The following is an 18,742-nucleotide window of genomic DNA, read 5'->3' as shown; positions in this document are numbered from 1 at the left end:
CATAGGTGGAAAAAGACTAATCTACTAGCTATCAAGCTAGTTAAGGATAAAGACATACACCATCATTCACTTATTATTGAAAACTCTAAATACATATTGAATGTCAGTAAGATCTTAATTAAATACATCTATTGAGAGGTCGACTTTTAGATAAACAAAGATGACAAACATGATGAAACTACACTCAATATGAAGTTTTCTTCTCTCGACAAGGTTAAGCGGTGCTACTTTTAATAAACCTAATCTTTTTAGTTTTTTTTTAGTATTCCAACCATGTTAGATCACATATTTTAAAGTGGAAACTTGTAAGTTAAATGTTTTTTTTTCTTTTCCAATGGGGGCTACGAGAAAGGGAAATGAGGAGCTGATTACAGAGTGGAGAATCAAACTCTAATCAATGAGAGATAGAGAATGGAATTCTCACCTGAGAGGAAAAACTCGGTCAATCAATCAATTGAACTATAAAAATTCTACCAAATTTGAGTTTTTGTCATCACGATTTTTAAATTATATTGTTTGAACATGTATTTTATTTTACTTGAAATTTTTTAATTTTTTTTGAGTGAGTGCAAATCTCAAAAACCCAAAACCTGATATGAGCGAAACTCAAAAAATCAAAATCTAATCAAATTTCACGTTCATTTATATATTCAAAATATAAATTTTCAAAATCTACTCCCAAAATTTACGCGAACCCGAGATTAGTTGACAAAACAAAAGATTTAGGCCAAACACATATGCAGACCCGTAAACTTCTTCATAAATTTCATTTTGACACTCCAACTCAACCTTGTTCCATTTTAACCCTTCAACTCCAATTTTTATGTTCCATTTTGACACTTTTTCCCAAAGAATCAACAAAGTGGGATGTGTGTACTTCACATGCCATGATATGACAAAAAAACCAATTAAAAACACATACACAACTCCTCTAACTTGCCCCCATTTTTCATTTTGTCATGCTAACTTAGCCTTGTTCAATTTTAATCCTTCAACTCTATTTTATATAGTATCATTTAAACACAAATTACTAAATTTATGATTTCTTTATTTTTATTTATGTTCTTCATTTTCACTTTTTCATTTTAAAAATCAACATCATATCTTTTAAAAATAATAATAATAATAATGGATGAACATCATTTTTTAAGAAAAATATTTTTTTAGAGTTTCTGTACATTATTGTGTGAACGACGAAAGTGTATTGGTTTTCTTTTTTAAAACAATTAATTAAATTAAATAACACCACATATTCTTTTTTTCATATCTAGTCTATTTGAACTAATTCAAATATCAGCTTTCTAATTTTTCATTCAACTAAATACGAGTAAAAAAAATTCATGTTCATTGCAAATTAATAACACTACAAAAAAATGTTGAAACTCGATAGATTTTCTTAAGAAAGAAAATCGACGCACTTTCGTCGGTTATTTTACAATAATGTACTTTTTTTTAATAAAAAAAAAGAAAAGAAATTGTTACTTTTTTTTATAAAAAAAAATTAATGATCATCCGTCAATTTTAATTTTTTACAATAACTAACGGATGAACGCCGATTTTTAAAATGTAAAATTGCAGTTAAATAACATACATAGAAATAAAGAAATCATAAAATTAGTATTTTGTGTTAAATGGTACGTAAAAGAAATAGAATTGAAGGGTAATCTTTTATTATATTTTTAAAAAATACTTTTTTTTGTCTTTCACTCTCTTAGAGAAAGTGTGATGCACATACTTTGCCATATCACTTAGAAGTGCCAAAATGGAACATAAAAATTGAAGTTGAAGGGTTAAAATGGAACAAGATTGAGTTGGAGTGCTAAAATGAAATTTAGGGAAAAATTTAAGGATCTGCATATGTATTTATATATTAAAAATATAAATTTTCAAAATCTACTCCCAAAATTTACGCGAACTCGAGATTAGTTGACAAAACAAAAGATTTATATTATGTCAAGTCTAATACAAGTCTACATGTTGTCCATTACATTTCATGATATATAGTCAGCCAATTACATCTTCAAAATAAACTAAGATATTTCTGGCCCCTTCTCTCTGCTTTTTCCTCTTCTTTTTTCTCCCATTCATCATTCTCTCTTTGGCTCATTCTTCCAGATAAAACATTCTCTTCATCCGCCATTAACGCTCGCCGCATCACAAACTTGCAATTCACACATAATCAACAACTTGCAGCAATTTTTTTGATCTTCCAATGTATGCACCATTTGACCTATTAAAAATGTTTTTGTTGTTTACTTTTTCATAGTATAGATCTGTGTCTGCGTAATTTTTACGCAGATGCAGATCTATAGTTTTACGTGAACTTAGTAGCTTTTGCTTAAATTTTGTATTGATTTTTGTAATTAGTTGTTTATGGTATATGAGAAATAGTGTGATTTGATTGATTTTTTTTTGTAGAGTCAAAGAGGTTGGAGGATCAGATCTAGGATTATTTTTGTTGTGTTGAAGTCATGTCGTTTACAGGGACTCAACAGAAATGCAAGGCTTGTGAAAAGACTGTTTACCCAGTTGAGCTTTTGTCAGCTGATGGGATTAGTTATCACAAATCTTGTTTCAAATGTACCCATTGTAAAGGAACTCTCAAGGTAATTTACTTAAAGTTTTGCACGTTATAATCTTATTGCTATGTTTTTATTGTAGAATGGATGTAGATGATTGATAGAATTGAGCTCAACTTGTGATTGAGTCGTAGTTGATTGATTAAAACTTGATTTTTTGTTGAGAGGACCATAGATTTCTCGGTGAGCTAGAGGTGGAGCGAGGATTTGAAGTTTATGGGGCTGGGATTCTAGCTCTTTTAAGTTGTGGATTCTAAATTAATAATTTGCGCATCTTCAATGGATTTTTTAAGATAAAATACAGGTTTTGACCAAAGCTACTGGATTCATGGAACCATAAGCTATTCTCTAGCTCCACTGAAGCAAAGATTCAAACTTTTGACTTAAAATGTGGAGCAAACCCCTAACTGATAGATTGCAATTTTTAATCCTACTTAAAGTTTTGCACATTATAATCTTCTTGCTATGTTTTTATTGCATAGTGTTTCTTTCTTGCATGAATAAAGTAGAATGGATGTAGATGATTGATACAATTGAGCTAAACTTGTTTGGGATTAAGTCGTAGTTGATTGGTTAAGACTTGATTTTTGCCGAGAGAGCACCATAGATTACTGGGGTTTTCTTAATGTGTGGAGGTAGAAGCTAGAGGTTGAGCCAAGATTTGAAGCTTATGGGGTCAAGATTCTATTATAGTTCTTTTAAGTTGCCGGATTCAAAATTAATAATTTGTGCATATTCAATGGATTTTTAAGACATACAGGTTTTGACCAAAGTCCAAAGCTACTAGATTCATGGAACCGTAAGCTATATTCTAGCTCCACCCCTGGCAGATGCAAAGATTCAAAATCTTGACTCTAAGTGTGGAGCAAACCTTAACTGATAATAGATTACAATTTTTCATCCTAGATTTTTTCTTGATCTGAGTTGGAAAAATGATAAAAGGGTAAACTTCCATTATCCTGAATCCTGATGTTGGAGCATGATGCAATAGGAGTTGTAATTTGAGTTGCTATTGGCTCAATCATTAGAATAATTGTCTTAGTGTAAGTCAGTGGCGGAGAGAGAATTTTTATCAAGGGGTGTTAAAGTGTGAATGAGTAAACTCACGAAGAAGCAAAGGGGAGTCAATGTATACTATATGTACATAAAAAAAAAAATTTACCTAGCTACATAGTGTAATTTTCCGACAAAGGGATGTCAATTGACACCCCTTGACTACATGTGGCTGCCGTTGGTGTATGTAGTTATGTAGAGTTCCAATATGAAAAGATTATAGTGTTTTCAACTTTTCATGCATACTGACTGATGTTATATGTTTATGTGATCTTTTCTTAGTTGAGCAGTTACTCCTCAATGGAAGGTGTTCTGTATTGCAAGCCTCATTTTGAGCAGCTCTACAAGGAGTCTGGCAACTTCAACAAGAACTTTCAATCCCGTAAGTGTTTATTTCTTGCTTAATCCTTTATTCAACATTAAAGACCATAATACTTTATCTAATATGAAAATGCATTTTACTTGTGTTAGCTGTGAAGTCAGCTGAGAAGTTAACTCCAATGCTGGTAACTATCTTTGCAACTTTTGATACCTAAGATTAACATACTGAAAGAGAAGAACAGTGTATTTTCTTAGATCTGATGCAATGTTGTGCCTCTTATACTTTCTTCTCTTGCTTTCGCCACACAGACAAAATCTCCAAGCAAAGCTGCCGGCATGTTTTCTGGGACACAGGAAAAATGTGCCACCTGCGGTAAAACGGCTTATCCACTTGAGAAGGTATAGATATCAAATTCTCAAAATTTCACCCTGTTATGATGTCTTTATTGAGGGATAAATTGTGTTATCCTTTAGTTGGCTTTGGTCCACATTGTGAACCTTTTCCGGGGAAGAGTGTTTGGTGTTTGAGGGGTCAGGGGTGGGAGTGCTCATTTCAATAATAACTTTTTTGTTTCTGGAGTTAGTCTTGAGTGTCAAAAAGTTTCATCTCTTTCATCCACAAGAGATGGCTTCAAGGTTGATTTCTGTTCTAACATTATGCACTATTATAATTTCAATCATTTTCTAGTGGCACAAGAAAACAGGTTCATCTTTTGTCAAATGTAAATATACAAACCAGGTTTCAAAGTCGGAGAATCTCTCTTTCAATTGGAACATGCTATGTTGCTGCAGGATGATGGATAATAATATAATGACCAAATGGAAATGGATGGTAGCTAAAAGATATTTAGAGTGGTTGAAGTTTGCATGGTTGACAAATGTTGTGATGTGTCCGTATTCTTTTAAAATAAATATAGAATAGAACAATGTCAGAAATACCAGTATCATGAGTTCGTGGTAGTGACAGCAAATGTGTTGTCTATCCTCTTAAGACTTAGAGAAATTTAACTTAAGCATAGATGAACTGAGTTTCCTAAAATTTGAGCTTATTAGCTCACAGCATAATCATTAGTAGTTCTTTGAAGGAAGGATGTCATCCAGTGCACCACTCTATTCTACTTCCTCATTAGACATCCCACTGAATACTAACTCGAAACTATTAGGCAAGTTGTGTGTGCTACCCCATCTTCTCAGCAGCCTCACACCAGTGAACTTTTCCACTTTTGAGTTGTAAGGTAGTAAAGAACTTGACCTTTATTAGGTAAAGTCAACTGTGTGCTAGGTAAGAATTCCAAAATAAAAAAAAAAGGAAGAGTCATTTGAACCTTCTATATGCTTATTTTAGGAAGTTTGTTGATCTGATTATTGTTAACCTATGTGCTTATCTTTATATCTAAATGTGTAGCCATCTCCGAATGTTGAAGCTTTTCAAAATTGAACTACATATACATTGACTTGTTTATATTCCAGAATTTTTGAGCTTTGAGTTCATTTCATCATTTAAATTGTTGACAACATTTGTCCCTGTTCCATTGACTACAAATTGTTAATGTCTTTATCTTTTTGAGATGCAAGTATGAACTTTGAAGGGTGCCTTCTGGACCATTTATTTTTCAGAACTCCGAAACTGGAGTAGTTTTCAACCGCAGGCCTTACTTCTGCAACACTTCAATTTCTTGACATACATCTAAGTTGATTGACCATTTTTTTCAGGTGACAGTGGAGAACCAAAGTTATCACAAGTCGTGTTTCAAGTGTTCTCATGGTGGGTGCTCTTTAAATCCTTCGAATTATGCTGCCCTCGATGGGATTTTGTACTGCAAACCTCATTTTTCACAGCTTTTCAAGGAGAAAGGCAGCTACAATCATTTAATCAAGTCTGCTTCAATGAAGCGTCCAGCAGCAACTGTTCCAGATTCTTAAACTGTATCTCCGTCAACTATTTTATCCAGGGAGCTTGGTCTTTTAATATTTGTTTTCTTCTTCTTTTCCGTATAGCTCCAATTGGTGTGCCATTTTGGTTTAATGTGTGATCTGATTTCCACAACTGTGAAAACTTATCCTTTCGTTGTTGTTGTTGTTCCTTTTAACTTTCGGATGTTAAATGTTCCTGCTGTTTTATCATGACTTTTGGCGGGAAAGTTGTGTGCAGTTCTTATGAGTGTTGTTACATGATTGTCCTCTCATGCTGTTCCTTATCTTTGTTGACATGCACTTTTCAATTATTAGATTCTAATAGGCTGATTAGTAATAAATAGTTGGTTTTGGTATCCTGTATCTGAAACCAAAACCAACTAACTCAACTAATCCGGATTTGACTTGGTAAACCAACTACCAAGAAGGCTCGAATCAAAGACTTCTATTTAAGGGTAGAAGGATCACACCTATTCTACCATCCCTTGGTGGTGTACTATTAGAGTTCAATCTTGGTATTTTTCAACTCAAGGGGTAACTTTTACCACCAGCAAAAGAACCTTGTTCTGTTACGACTTTAGGTAAGTACACACATCCTCCCAGTGGTGTCAAAAAGGGTGTCGCGACCAATTCAGTCCAACACTCCTCTCCTCTCTGACATTTATTGATATAATTGTCAACAGGTTTGACATTCTCCTCTCCAAGTTCAAGGAAATAAAATTCAGAAGAAAGGAAGAAAAGCAGCAAGATGGTGCACATTGTTACTGCTCATGGAAGTTCATGAATTGTTACAAATTTAGTGCATTTGCCAACTTCCTGGTCTATGTAATGTATTTTGTTAGCTGGATTATGGGTGGACATTTTACTAAAGGTCTATAATTTACCTCTTATGTGATTCTTGTTGAAGCATATACCCAAAGAGCACTTGCATCGCGAAAGATTTTAAAGTGGACTCCCATTGAGAAGATCAACAAGATTTCGCGATCCTCTAGTGAATTTATTCCAATTTCAAGAGCTAGGATCGAATTAGTATTGATATACCAATTCAATCTGAGTTCGTTTATTAGACTGAGCATTTTCAATAGTATGCCTTGAAGCGGACTTGAACGCACAAGATTTTGTGTTTCCATTGTACTTTGAGGAGTTGTAGGATGGGATGGCCAGATTGCAAAAATTGTTCGGAAGCTATATCATCAAAATATTCACGGGCTAACATATAAGAAATTGAGAAAATTGCATAATTTTTGTAAAATAGCTCATATGTGCAAAAAAAAGGTGATACTTTACGTATTGCTCCCCCAAATCTCTACGGAGGGTTTAGTAAAGGTTTTGTAAAAAAAAATCGTCTCGAAGCCATATCACTAAAATATTCATGGGTATTTTGATGTAAAATAACGAAAAATTGAAATTTTTTCCTAATTAATGTAAAATGGTTCCTAATTGCCAAACATATGTGCAAAAAATAGTGAGGCTTCATGTAGTGCTCCTCCAACTCTCAACGGAGGGTTCCGTGAAGGTTTTGCAAAAAAATCATCTATAAGTCAAATCACCTTAATATTCATGGGTTAACACACACGAAAAATTGAGAAAATCACCTAATTTCGGTAAAATGGTTCCTCAATATCTAAATATGTACAAAAAAAGTGAGGCTTCACATACTGCTCCCCCAACTCCCTACGATAGGCTTCGTGAAGGTTTTAAAAAAATTATAGTTCGAAAGTCTTATCTCACCGAAATATTTATGGGCTAGCACACAAGAAAAACTAAGAAAATCATCTAATTCCTATAAAATAGCTACTTAATGCCAAAAATTTGAGCAAAAAATGGTGAGGCTTCATGCACTCTTCTTCAACTCCTGAAAAACTAAGTAAGTCACCGAATTTTTAAAAGTTGGCTCATAAATGCGAAAATATGCTTGAAAAAATTGATGGGACTGTACGTAATGCTACCCCAACTCATTACAAAGGTCCTCAGAAAATTTTTTCAGAATTTTTTTTTGAATATTTCGAGGCGCAAGATCCATATACTATTACACACATGAAAAACACAGAAAAAACGCGTAATTTTTAAAAGTTGGCTCGTAAATGCGAAAATACGTCTGAAAAATGGTGGGACTATACGTAATGCTTCCCCAACTCATTACGAAAGTCCTTTTCAGAAAAATATTTTGGGTGCTTCGAGGAGCCAGATCCATGGACTAATACACACGAAAACCCAAGAAAGTCGCGTTATTCCTAAAAGTTGACTCGTAAATGCGAAAAAATGCATGAAAAAAATGGTGGGACTGTACATAATGGATTCCTCAACTCATTACGGAGGTCCTAATAAAGTTTTTTTAAAAAAAGTTTTGAGGAGCTCCGTGATGCCAGATCCAAGTCATACACACAAAAAACCAAGAAAGTCAGGTAATTCCTAAAAGTTGGCTCATAAATGCGAAAATATGCCTGGAAAAAATGATGGGACTGTACGTAATGCTTTCTCAACTCACTACAGGAGTCCTCATTAAGTTTTTTCAGAATTTTTTTGGGTACTTCGAGGCACCAGATCCATGGGATAATACACATGAAAAACAAACAAAGTCGTATAATTACTAAAAGTTGGCTCATAAATGCGAAAATATGCCTGAAAAAAATGATGGGACTGTACGTAATGCTTACCAAACTTATTACAGAGGTCCTCATAAAGTCTTTAAGAAAATAAATTTTAGGTGCTCTGAGGCACCAGATGAATGAGCTAATACACCCGAAAAATCAGGAAAGTCGCGTTATTTCTAAAAGTTGGCTCATAAATATGAAAAATGCCTCAAAAATGGTGGGAATGTACGTAATGTTTTCCAAACTCATTACAGATGTCCTCATAGAGGTTTTTCATTAAAAAAATTAGGTGCTCCGAGGCGCCAAATTCATGGGCTAATAAATACGAAAAACAAAGAAAGTCGTGTAATTCCTAAAAGTTGGCTCATAAATGTAAAATTATGCCTGAAAAAACTATAGGACTGTACGTAATGCTTCCCTACTCATTATGGAGGTCTTCATAAAATTGTTTGGGTGCTGCGAGGCGCCAAACCCATGGGTTAATACACATGTAAACCAAGGAAGTCGCGTAAATTCCTAAAAATTGGCTCGTAAATTCTAAAATATGCCTCGAAAAATGGTGGGACCATATGCAATGTTTCCCCAACTCATTATAGAGGTCCTCATAAAGTTTTTTCAGCAAAAAATTTTGGGTGCTCTAAGGCACCAGATCCATGGGATAATATACAGGAAAAACTAAGAAAGTCGCATAATTTCTAAAAGTTGGCTCAAATATGCAAAAATATGCCTGAAAAAATATTGATAGAACTGTATGTAATGTTTCCCTAACCCATTATGGAGGTTCTTAGAAAACATTTTTGGGTGTTTGAGGCGCCAAATCAATGGGCTCATACATATGTAAATCAAGATAGTCGCGTAATTCTTAAAAGTTAACTCATAAATGTTAAAATATGCATGAAAAAATGGTGGGACTGTACGTAATGCTTCTCCTACTCGTTACAAAGGTCCGCATAAAGTTTTTTCAGATTATTTTTGAATGTTACGAGGCGCCAGATCCGTGGGCTAATATACACGAAAAATAAAGAAAGTCGCGTGATTACTAAAGTTGGTTTGTAAATGTAAAAATATGTTTGGAAAACAATGGGATTGTATGTATGCTTCCCCAACTCATTACGAAGGTCCTCATAATATTTTTTAAGAATTTTTTTGGGTACTTTGAGGAGCCAGATCCATGGGCTAATACACGAAAAATCAAGAAATTTGTGCAAATCCTGAAAGTTGGCTTGCAAATGCGAAAATATGCAAACAACAATGAAACTATACGTAATGTTTTCCTAACTCATCATGGAGGTCCTCATAAACTTTTTCAGAAAAAAAATAAATTAGGTGCTCCGAGGCGCCAGATCCATGTGCTAATATGCACAAAAAACCAAGAAAATCGCGTAATTTCTAAATATTGGCTCGTAAATGCGAAAATATTTGTGGGACTGTACGTAATGCTTCCCCAACTCATTACTTAGGTCCTCATAAGGTTTTTTCAGAATTTTTTTTGGGTGTTTCGATGCTTTATATCAATGGGCTAATACACACGAAAATCCAAGAAAGATGTGTAATTCCTAAAAGTTGGCTGGTAAATGCTAAAATATGCCTTAAAATGGCAGGACTACACATAATGTTTTCCCAACTCATTACGGAGGTTCTCATAAAGTTTTTTTATAAAAAATTTTGGGTTGTCCAAGGCGATCCATGGACATTATACACGAAAAATCAGAAAGCCGCACAATTTCTATCAATGGGCTAATACCAATTTACATGATTCATTTTTTCATTTAAAGATCGATTTATTTATTTATTAGAAGATTACATCACATGATAAATGACATTGTTAAAATTATCTGGGTGGCGGAGCAAGTAATCTTGAAAAGAACAATTCTTGGATCACTGTGACTTGCATTACTTGCTAAGAATAATGTAGAAGAAGAAGAAGAAATGTTGATATTCAATTGAAGAGTAGACATGTTGTTGGTTATGTTTGGAATTGAGAATTTTAACCTAATTAAAAGAATAAGTTAAATAAAAAGTGGGGTCTACTGCATCTGAAATAAATAGGAAAGTAAAATTGAAGAAAGTGGACCCACCTAGCGCGTGTATACAAGTATATGTGTATATTTGGTAATGACAAAAGTTGAGCGCTTAAGGGTTATAGAATATCAAAAATAAAAGGTTCATGGGGGGTAATAGGACCCCCGTAAAATTTAGGTGTGTAGTTGAGAATTAGCTAATAGATTGAGGGATCATTTGGCCATTTTAGAAGGAACTATACATAATGCTCCCCCAATTCTCACTAAAATATCAATGGCTAACAAAAACGAAAAGTGAGAAAATCATCTAATTCCTGCAAAATGGCTCATAATTGCAATAAATATGTGCAAAAAATAGTGAGGCTTCACGTATTTACTCCCCAACTCCCTACTGAAGGTTCTGCAAAAACAATTGTCTAGAAGTCATATCACTAAAATATTCATGGGTTAACAAATATGAAAAATTGAAAAAACCGCTTAATTCTTGTTAAATGGCTCTTAAATGTCAGAAATACGTGCAAAAAATAGTGAGGTCTAACTTACTGCTCCCTCAATTCATTATGGAGGGTTCCTTAAGGTTTTACAAAAAAAATCGTTTCGAAGCCAAATCTCCAAAATATTCATGGTTTGACACATACATAAACTTGAGAAAATCGCATAATTCCAGTAAAATGGCTCCAAAATGAGCTAAATACAAGCAAAAAATGTTGAGGCTTCATGCACTTCTCCCCTAACTCCCAATGAAGGGTTCCGTAAGGGTTTTACAAAAAATCGTCTAGAAATCATATCACCAAAATATTCATGGGATAACACACATGTAAAACTCAGAAAATCACTTAAATCTTTAAAATTGATCTTAAATGCACAAAATATGTGCAAAAAATTGTGAGGCTTCACATGCTGCTTTCCAACTCCCTACGAAGGGTTCTGTAAAGGTTTTATAAAAATATTGTTCGGGTGACATATCAACAAAATATTCATGGGCTAACACACATGAAAAACTGAGAAAATCGCCTAATTCCGGCAATGACTCCTCAATGCCCAAAATATGTGCAAAAAATGATGAGGCTTCACGTAATGCTCCCCCGACTCCCTACAGAGTGTTTCGTAAAAGTTTTGTAAGAAATTGTTCGGAAGCAACATCACCAAAATATTCATGGGCTAATAGACCGGAAAAACTAAGAAAATCGCCTAATTCCTATAAAATAGCTCCTAAATATCCAAAAATACATGCAAAAAATGGTGAGACTTCACGTACTACATCCCAACTCCTTACAGAGGATTGCATAAAGATTTGGCAAAAAAATCATTCGAAAATCCTGAAATAATTAGTTCCACTATTTTAGTCTAAACTAGTTTACGGAACTAATTAATACTCATAATCAAATGTCAGATAAAATAATCCCACATTTTTTATTCCAAGATCATTAGAGAGGAATATTGGTTGATACCACACATCTCCATGTTGATAACAATTATTGATCACTGCACTTTAGGACTTAAAGTGGGACTTTTCTATTGATTGATATATATCACATTTGTAACCTATATATAAATAGTACTTAAAACACAATGGTGAGACACTTGACTCCAGGGAATACTGTAACAACACACTTTTATTCTTGAGCAAAAAAAGCTTTCCATTTCACATTAAATTTGTCTTATTAAATTCATTTACTATATCGTCCTCCAATGCAAACGATTTATGCTAAGACGTGTGTCCTTGACCTCGTACAAGTTCAATTGCACCATTTTCCTCGTAAACAAGGTGTTATGACATACCTAAGTGTTCACCATACCAATCAAACTATGTCATATAAATTAAAACGGGCTGAGACACAAACTCTTCACTACGCAGAAAACCAGCAATGGACCATTTCATATTTGGATCCTTTACAAGTCAATCATTGAATGATAAATATTTTCCTCCACAAAAGAAGCCATTTATAAATTTCTAATATTGAGATCCTTTTTCATTAATAAATCAATTTGACAACTATATAGTGACATATTGTGTGTAGTCTCAATTTTACAATATTTCTGAAAGAATAAAAGACAAAAAGATAGACAAATCAAGTCACTTCTTAAGACTTGCTATTCAGCCTATTCCTGTTCTCTTGGCTGTTACAGATGAAAGCCTGTTTCACAGGTTTTTCAGGGCAAAAGATACAAATTTGAGGAGAAAATTTGTGGCACCAAATGCAAGAGCATGATCCGCGACTTGCCTCGTGAAAGTGAATCATTTCTTGAACAAACAATTAATTTCAGAAGTCGCAAGTGGAAAATTTTCAATGCTCATTTACTACGTTTCTTCGCTTCACTATAGAGTATGACTCCAAAAACTGTAAGTGCATAGCCCAGCATCCCTGTAACTGACACCGGGTTTCTAAATATTAAGATTGAGATGACTACAGCTACAGCTCCTTTTGCGTTTCCCAGGACCTGTAAGTGCAAGCAATTTTTGTTATAAGCGCAAATAATCTATAGAAGAGATTAAAAAAAAGGTACATTCCTCCTTGGCCAAAAAGAAAAAGGTAAATGCAGAGAATCACGGAACACAGTAACTGAAGGGAAAGATATAACTATAGACCATCCAGGTATTACCGAGAAATCAAGATCTCTTGCCCTCTTATAAAATGAATACAAGAAAATGATTTTTCCAGATCTCGTGTAAAAATGAAGATCTCTTGTAAAAATGAAACCAATTATCTCGTATTGCCCTCTCTCTATCCCAATTTTAATTTAGTCAGTATCCTATCTAGTCCATCAAAATACCTGGCACCTTTACTCAAATGGTAAAATCTTCATTTCCAGAATTTAAATGAATTTGCTTCAAATTAGCTTCCACTTTCCTTAAACACAAAGTTCTAGCACCTTTTGTATAACTACAAAACTTACATGGTTCAACTTCTCCTGTTTCATCAAATAATACTGTAATTTATGTTCCCCAAAGCATGAAACAACAACATTTTCAACTCTTTCCTTTGCTTAATGCTAGTTCGGGACAACTCATGAATTATTTTACTATAGTTTTGCTATGTTGTGATTCATATATAAACAATTGGATTATCGTTTACAAAATATTTCCAAACTCTACAAAAACGAACCATTTCACTTCTGTGCTAATTACAGGGATCTATGACCTACATGTAACTCTTCTTCGTGGTTCATTACACGACAATCCCCACCGAACTCTAAAGAGGATGAGTCTCGAAGTGAAAACTTTTTTTAAAAAAAAAAAAAAAGAAGAAGTAAACACAGGAACATTCTGAAATGAAAAGTTTTATCTCCATTAACGGGTGTAACATGGGAAGTAAAAATTCCCTACAAGGGACTGTGCTTGAGTACTCCTAATTCTGTCCAAACTTCAAGTGGGTGCCCATCAGGCCAGCACAACCCCTATAATCTTTATCCTTTGCTTGTGCTTTTGTATAATTTTCCAAAGTTTGATTCAATTAAAAACAGCGTTTGCACATAAAAGTCTGCAACAATAAATATAAAACAGCATAGAAATGGAATCCAAATGTTTTAAATAACAAACTCTTGGTAACTAAATGTCAGAAAGAAAAAGTAAACATAAAAAAGAAATCATAAATGAAAACATCGAACCTCCGTGCAGACTGTTCACTAGGGGTACAGAACTATCCAAGAATACGGAATTCGATATTTTTATGTTTATCAGAAGTTAGAATCTCAAGAGCAAGAAAGACAACGAAACTATGAAAGTGCCTCCCCGAAAATAATATGATCAAACTAAACCTAGCTATATTTGATGAAGCAAAGAAAGAGAGAATTTTTTTGAATAAGTAGGTCCCCAGTCCACGCATAATTTGTGGAGTTATCATGAAATTCATAGATCAAAGGTCACAACATTCAACATAATTTCTTCATCAGATTGCAGCAATGATCTATGAATTCAAAGAGCAACACTCAATCTTTTCTGACAAGTGACAAAACTAAAGACTAATTCATATAAAAAGAAATCTGACTAGTAAATGAGGAGGAATACCTGAAGAGTCAGGGCACTGGTGTGTTTTGTCACCAGAAAGTTGGTCAGATTTACAAAATATGCCAGCGCAGAATTGAATAGCAAAAGCCAGATGATTCGACTATCATCTCTTGCAAGTGCCAATGTGATGCCAACTACATTTTCTTCCATCAGAAGTGTTGCCGGTAACAGAAATACAACTGCTATGGGAGCCATATAGAGTAGAAGGTTCATGGAATTCAGCTTCTCCCTTTATTCAAAAAGAAACATTTCAGCATTCATATATCCTAGGCCCAATATGTTCACATCAAAAAGCACAAAACTAGGCTACGGATTCACTAGTATGTAAAGTACATATTTATATGTGCGGTAATTACCCTTCAGAAGACAGCAAAATCCCCTGTAGCACTGACTTGAGTGCTCTTGCAGCTGTTGCACCAATACAAATTATGAATCCAAATAGATGAAAACTTGGTTCACCCTGAGAGGATATATGGAAATGAATCAGACACAAATAAATTTCTCCATCAGCATTGTGCAAATAAAATGAATCTGCTACAATTTAGTCATATAGAATATCGATGCAAGCCCTCAGAAGGTACTTCCTTCACACCCTAAACATTGTGCTACTATTAAACCTATAATCTGAAGAAAGAACTTGCTCTCAATCATATAACAAGGAAATAATTACTAATCACTCTCTTTTAGCAGATTCATTCATCATAACAATAGTTACCTAACCATATTATGTTAACAATACATAGAAGGACCAGTTCTACAAACAGTATTACACCCTTGAGCATGAAATAACTAGGAGGGTTCGTGGTATTTCTTCACAGCTAACACAAAGATCCCCCACTCTTGTATATTCTACCAATCCCACCCCTCGACTCCCTAAAAGAAAGAAGGAAACAAACAACGAGAAGGAAAACAAATTGCAATAGAAACTATATTAGTTTCTAAAGTAGACATGATAGATTTTCTTCCACATATTAGACCACTAAAACAAAAATGCTCATAAACTTGGTCATGTAGAATATTAATGCAGTCCTTGTTATAAGCCTAGATCAGAAGATTTTCCTTTTGCCACATTCCAAATATACTGAAGCCCCACTGAATAAATAGCCTGACTTTATTGAGCTAAGAAGCTGGTGGTATGCAGCCAAATCACCACTATGATTTTTTTTGATAACCACTCTATTGAGCTAAGAAGCTGGTGCATGCAGCCGAATCACACTATGATTTTTTTTTATAACCACTCTATTGAGCTAACAAGCTGGTGCATGCAGCCAAATCACCACTATGATTTATTTATTTTTATGACCGTGGTGTCTAGATCAGCTTTCACACACCTTGACTAATTACAAGAAATATCTCCCACAAGCAACATCTACGGGGTAACTCTGTCCACCAGGACAGATGGAAAAAAACCACCTAGTACTCTTTTGTCTCTACTAGAATTTGAACCAGCAACATTGACCACTAGGACAAATCACCACTATGATTCCCAAAGTTTCAGACGATTATATTAAAAGATCACAAATTTAAAGCCTAGTTGATTAAACTAACCAAAAACAGATCAAAAGCATTAGACATAGTACCACAATACAACTATAATTTCAATGAAATATCATTATCATTAGACAATAACCACAATTCAACTACAAATTTAACGAAATATAAAAAGGGCATACCCCACTGGCGATGACAACCCCGGTGACAACAGGAATTAGAGTGACATAAGTCAACCATGCCTCCCTCTTGAATGTCATCAAGTAAGCAAATACAGCAGTAAAGAAAGGTGTAGTAGCACCTATAGCCTGATTAAAAGATACTGGCAAATACCTAAGTGAGATATTGCCACTAACAACAGATGTACAAAAAATAAGACTCAAAGCAGAGATCTTCATAAACTGAACCCTAGATCTTATAGTCTGCATTGGTACCATTTTCATCCAAGCAATAGCAATATAACTCAGTAAAGAACAAGCAGTCATATGACACATAGTAAGAAAAATTGGGTATTTAAACCCATAATTGCTTAACAAATACTTGTTCAGTAACAAAACCCCAATATTTGATGAATACCAAGCTGTTACTAGCCCAATTGTAAAGAATTGACCTGAACTCTTCATTGCCGACATTATAAACTGATCTAATCAATACCCACAACCCTAAATCTCACAAACAACAAAACCCACAAAGGAAAAACTCTATAGAACCAAATACACCCAAAACCAAAAATCAAAAATCAAGAATTTCGAGTAATAAAGTAAAAAAAAAAATAGAAATATTATGAAGGAGAAAGGAGAATGGATCTTCTAGGAGTAGAAAAAGAGAAAACAAGAAGTAATTTTGAAACCATTAATTGGATCTGATTCAATTTCTTCAGCAACAATCAATTCAATTCAACACCAAATTTTTTTTTTTAAAAAAAAGAGTAAATTTGCAGCAACTTTTACTTGTACTGAACAAACAAAACTATAAAAAATAATTGGAAAACTTTTTGGAGCAAATATAGAAAGATAAAGAGAGAGGTTTTTGAGGAATGAAAAATGGAGTTTGAGAAAGACGACCGACGAATTTGCAGAGAGAAAGGGTGGGGGTCGGGGGTAAACGCGTGGGAGAAAGAAAGTGTTTGAGTAGTGCTATTAGTCTTTTTAAAGTAAATTAATTAATTAGTTTTAATTTTACATAAAAAGAAAAAAGAGTCCAATTTTTGCTTGGATTCTTTTATTTGTTTCTTTGAATTTTTTTATTTTTTTTGGAATGGTAGGGGTAAGAAAGAGAAGTTAAAAAAATAGGGACTAGGATGATAGTAAAATTAGAACTTTGACTCGGTCGTTGAAACATATTCAGAATTTAAAATTCGTGGATTTTTGTAGCTGTGTTTTAGTTATTATGTTAGTTTGTTATGATTGTTGCTCATTTTTGGTATGTTATGTTATTGCTTTTTTATATCTTTTTTATTTTTCATTGTTATGTTACATGTTTTAATGTTTGTTATTCGAGTTGAGGGTCTTTCAGAAATAATTTTTATTTCTAAGACTATATTAAGGTTTCTGTTGTTGTTGTTTTATTAATAGTATTAGAGTTATAATTAAATAATTAATAATTTTTTTATATACGTATTTGATATTTAATCATAAGTTATTAAATTCTATCAATAACTATCTTTCGGTTAACCTTGGCTCCTCCGTTCGTTAGGACTAACAACAATTTTTAGATTAACCCAGCCTCCTCCATTCGTAACAAGGGTAGTACAGAAATATTTTCATATTATCCATAAACTACTCTTGAATCTATGGATGATACTCTATAAATCCAATTTATAAGTCTTTTATTTTAGTATTTTCACGAAATTAATATAAAGTACGAAATGACCAATTAAAGGAGATTGCTAAAAGGTCAATTTCATTTGTTTAAAATTGGAATTTTAGCGATAATAAAAGTTGCATTTTGGTAGACTTGTATATGAATGTAAAAAGGGGCACTTTGTTTGACTTTTATTAGGTATCTTTATTATTCTAATTGTAATATTAAAATTCAATGTTTTTTATTTTTTGAGCATTTTTCGTGCATGCCGGCCAACTTACATGTGTCTGGGAGAATTTTACTGTTAAAAAATAATTTTAATAATATTATGCGTAATTAACACAAAAAGTAAAGTAGACAAATTATTATTATTTATAAATATCTTGGTTTTTTGAAGTATACTAATAAATAATTAACATCCTTGCTGGCTTTTGTGGTAGTGGTTCATTTTTAGTTGGCATTTTCGCATTTCTTTTTTCTTTTTTTTGATAATATTTATTTGCCACTAATTCTAGAAATCACCTAATGTTTTTATTGAAATGTGAGTGTGAGACCTCGTATTCTTGACCCTCTTCCTTTTCATCTTACTATTGTACCTTGCTTGCAAAACTATTAGAATAGTGCAAGATATTGGTAATTAGCTAGATTTGAACTCCTCAAAAATATCAAATCAAACTCGGAATATGATTAGTGAAATGAAATTTTGAGCTCTTTAAACTGTACTAGACTTTTAATCTATTTGATAAAAGAGTTTAAAAGAAGCGCAAAATCTATAAAATATTATGATCAATAGAATGTTGAGGTCGGAATTTTAAAGTGAAATTATTTATTTATGATTTTTAGCCGTCAAGGAAAGAAATACTTTTATAATGAGGTGATGGTGATAAATAGAATGGTCATCTGAAAGGAAAACTATAATATCATCAAAATTAGGTCATTTTCATGCATTTTCTTAGT

At 33.4% G+C, this 18,742-nt stretch overlaps 2 protein-coding genes across 2 annotated transcripts; one reads left to right on the top strand and one right to left on the bottom strand.

Moving 5' to 3' along the window:
* The first annotated feature begins 2,023 nt into the window (after positions 1-2,023).
* Positions 2,024-6,100, top strand: LOC125866809 (LIM domain-containing protein WLIM2b-like). The gene is made up of 6 exons (XM_049547163.1): positions 2,024-2,214; positions 2,419-2,606; positions 3,915-4,014; positions 4,104-4,138; positions 4,263-4,352; positions 5,667-6,100. Exons 2-6 carry the CDS (start codon positions 2,472-2,474, stop codon positions 5,874-5,876), a joined length of 570 nt encoding a protein of 189 aa, XP_049403120.1. The 5' UTR covers positions 2,024-2,214; positions 2,419-2,471; the 3' UTR covers positions 5,877-6,100.
* A 6,312-nt stretch (positions 6,101-12,412) lies between these two features.
* Positions 12,413-17,076, bottom strand: LOC125866804 (probable sugar phosphate/phosphate translocator At3g11320). Its single transcript, XM_049547156.1, has 4 exons — positions 16,165-17,076; positions 14,848-14,951; positions 14,492-14,720; positions 12,413-12,924 (listed from the first exon to the last, which is right to left on the bottom strand). The coding sequence occupies exons 1-4, from the start codon at positions 16,612-16,614 to the stop codon at positions 12,778-12,780; spliced, it is 930 nt and encodes a 309-aa protein (XP_049403113.1). The 5' UTR covers positions 16,615-17,076; the 3' UTR covers positions 12,413-12,777.
* Positions 17,077-18,742: the final 1,666 nt, after the last annotated feature.

The sequence above is a fragment of the Solanum stenotomum genome, chromosome 6 (genome assembly GCF_019186545.1).
Source record: "Solanum stenotomum isolate F172 chromosome 6, ASM1918654v1, whole genome shotgun sequence".
NCBI classification, from domain to species: domain Eukaryota; kingdom Viridiplantae; phylum Streptophyta; class Magnoliopsida; order Solanales; family Solanaceae; genus Solanum; species Solanum stenotomum.
This window is presented reverse-complemented; position numbering and strand designations above follow the sequence as displayed.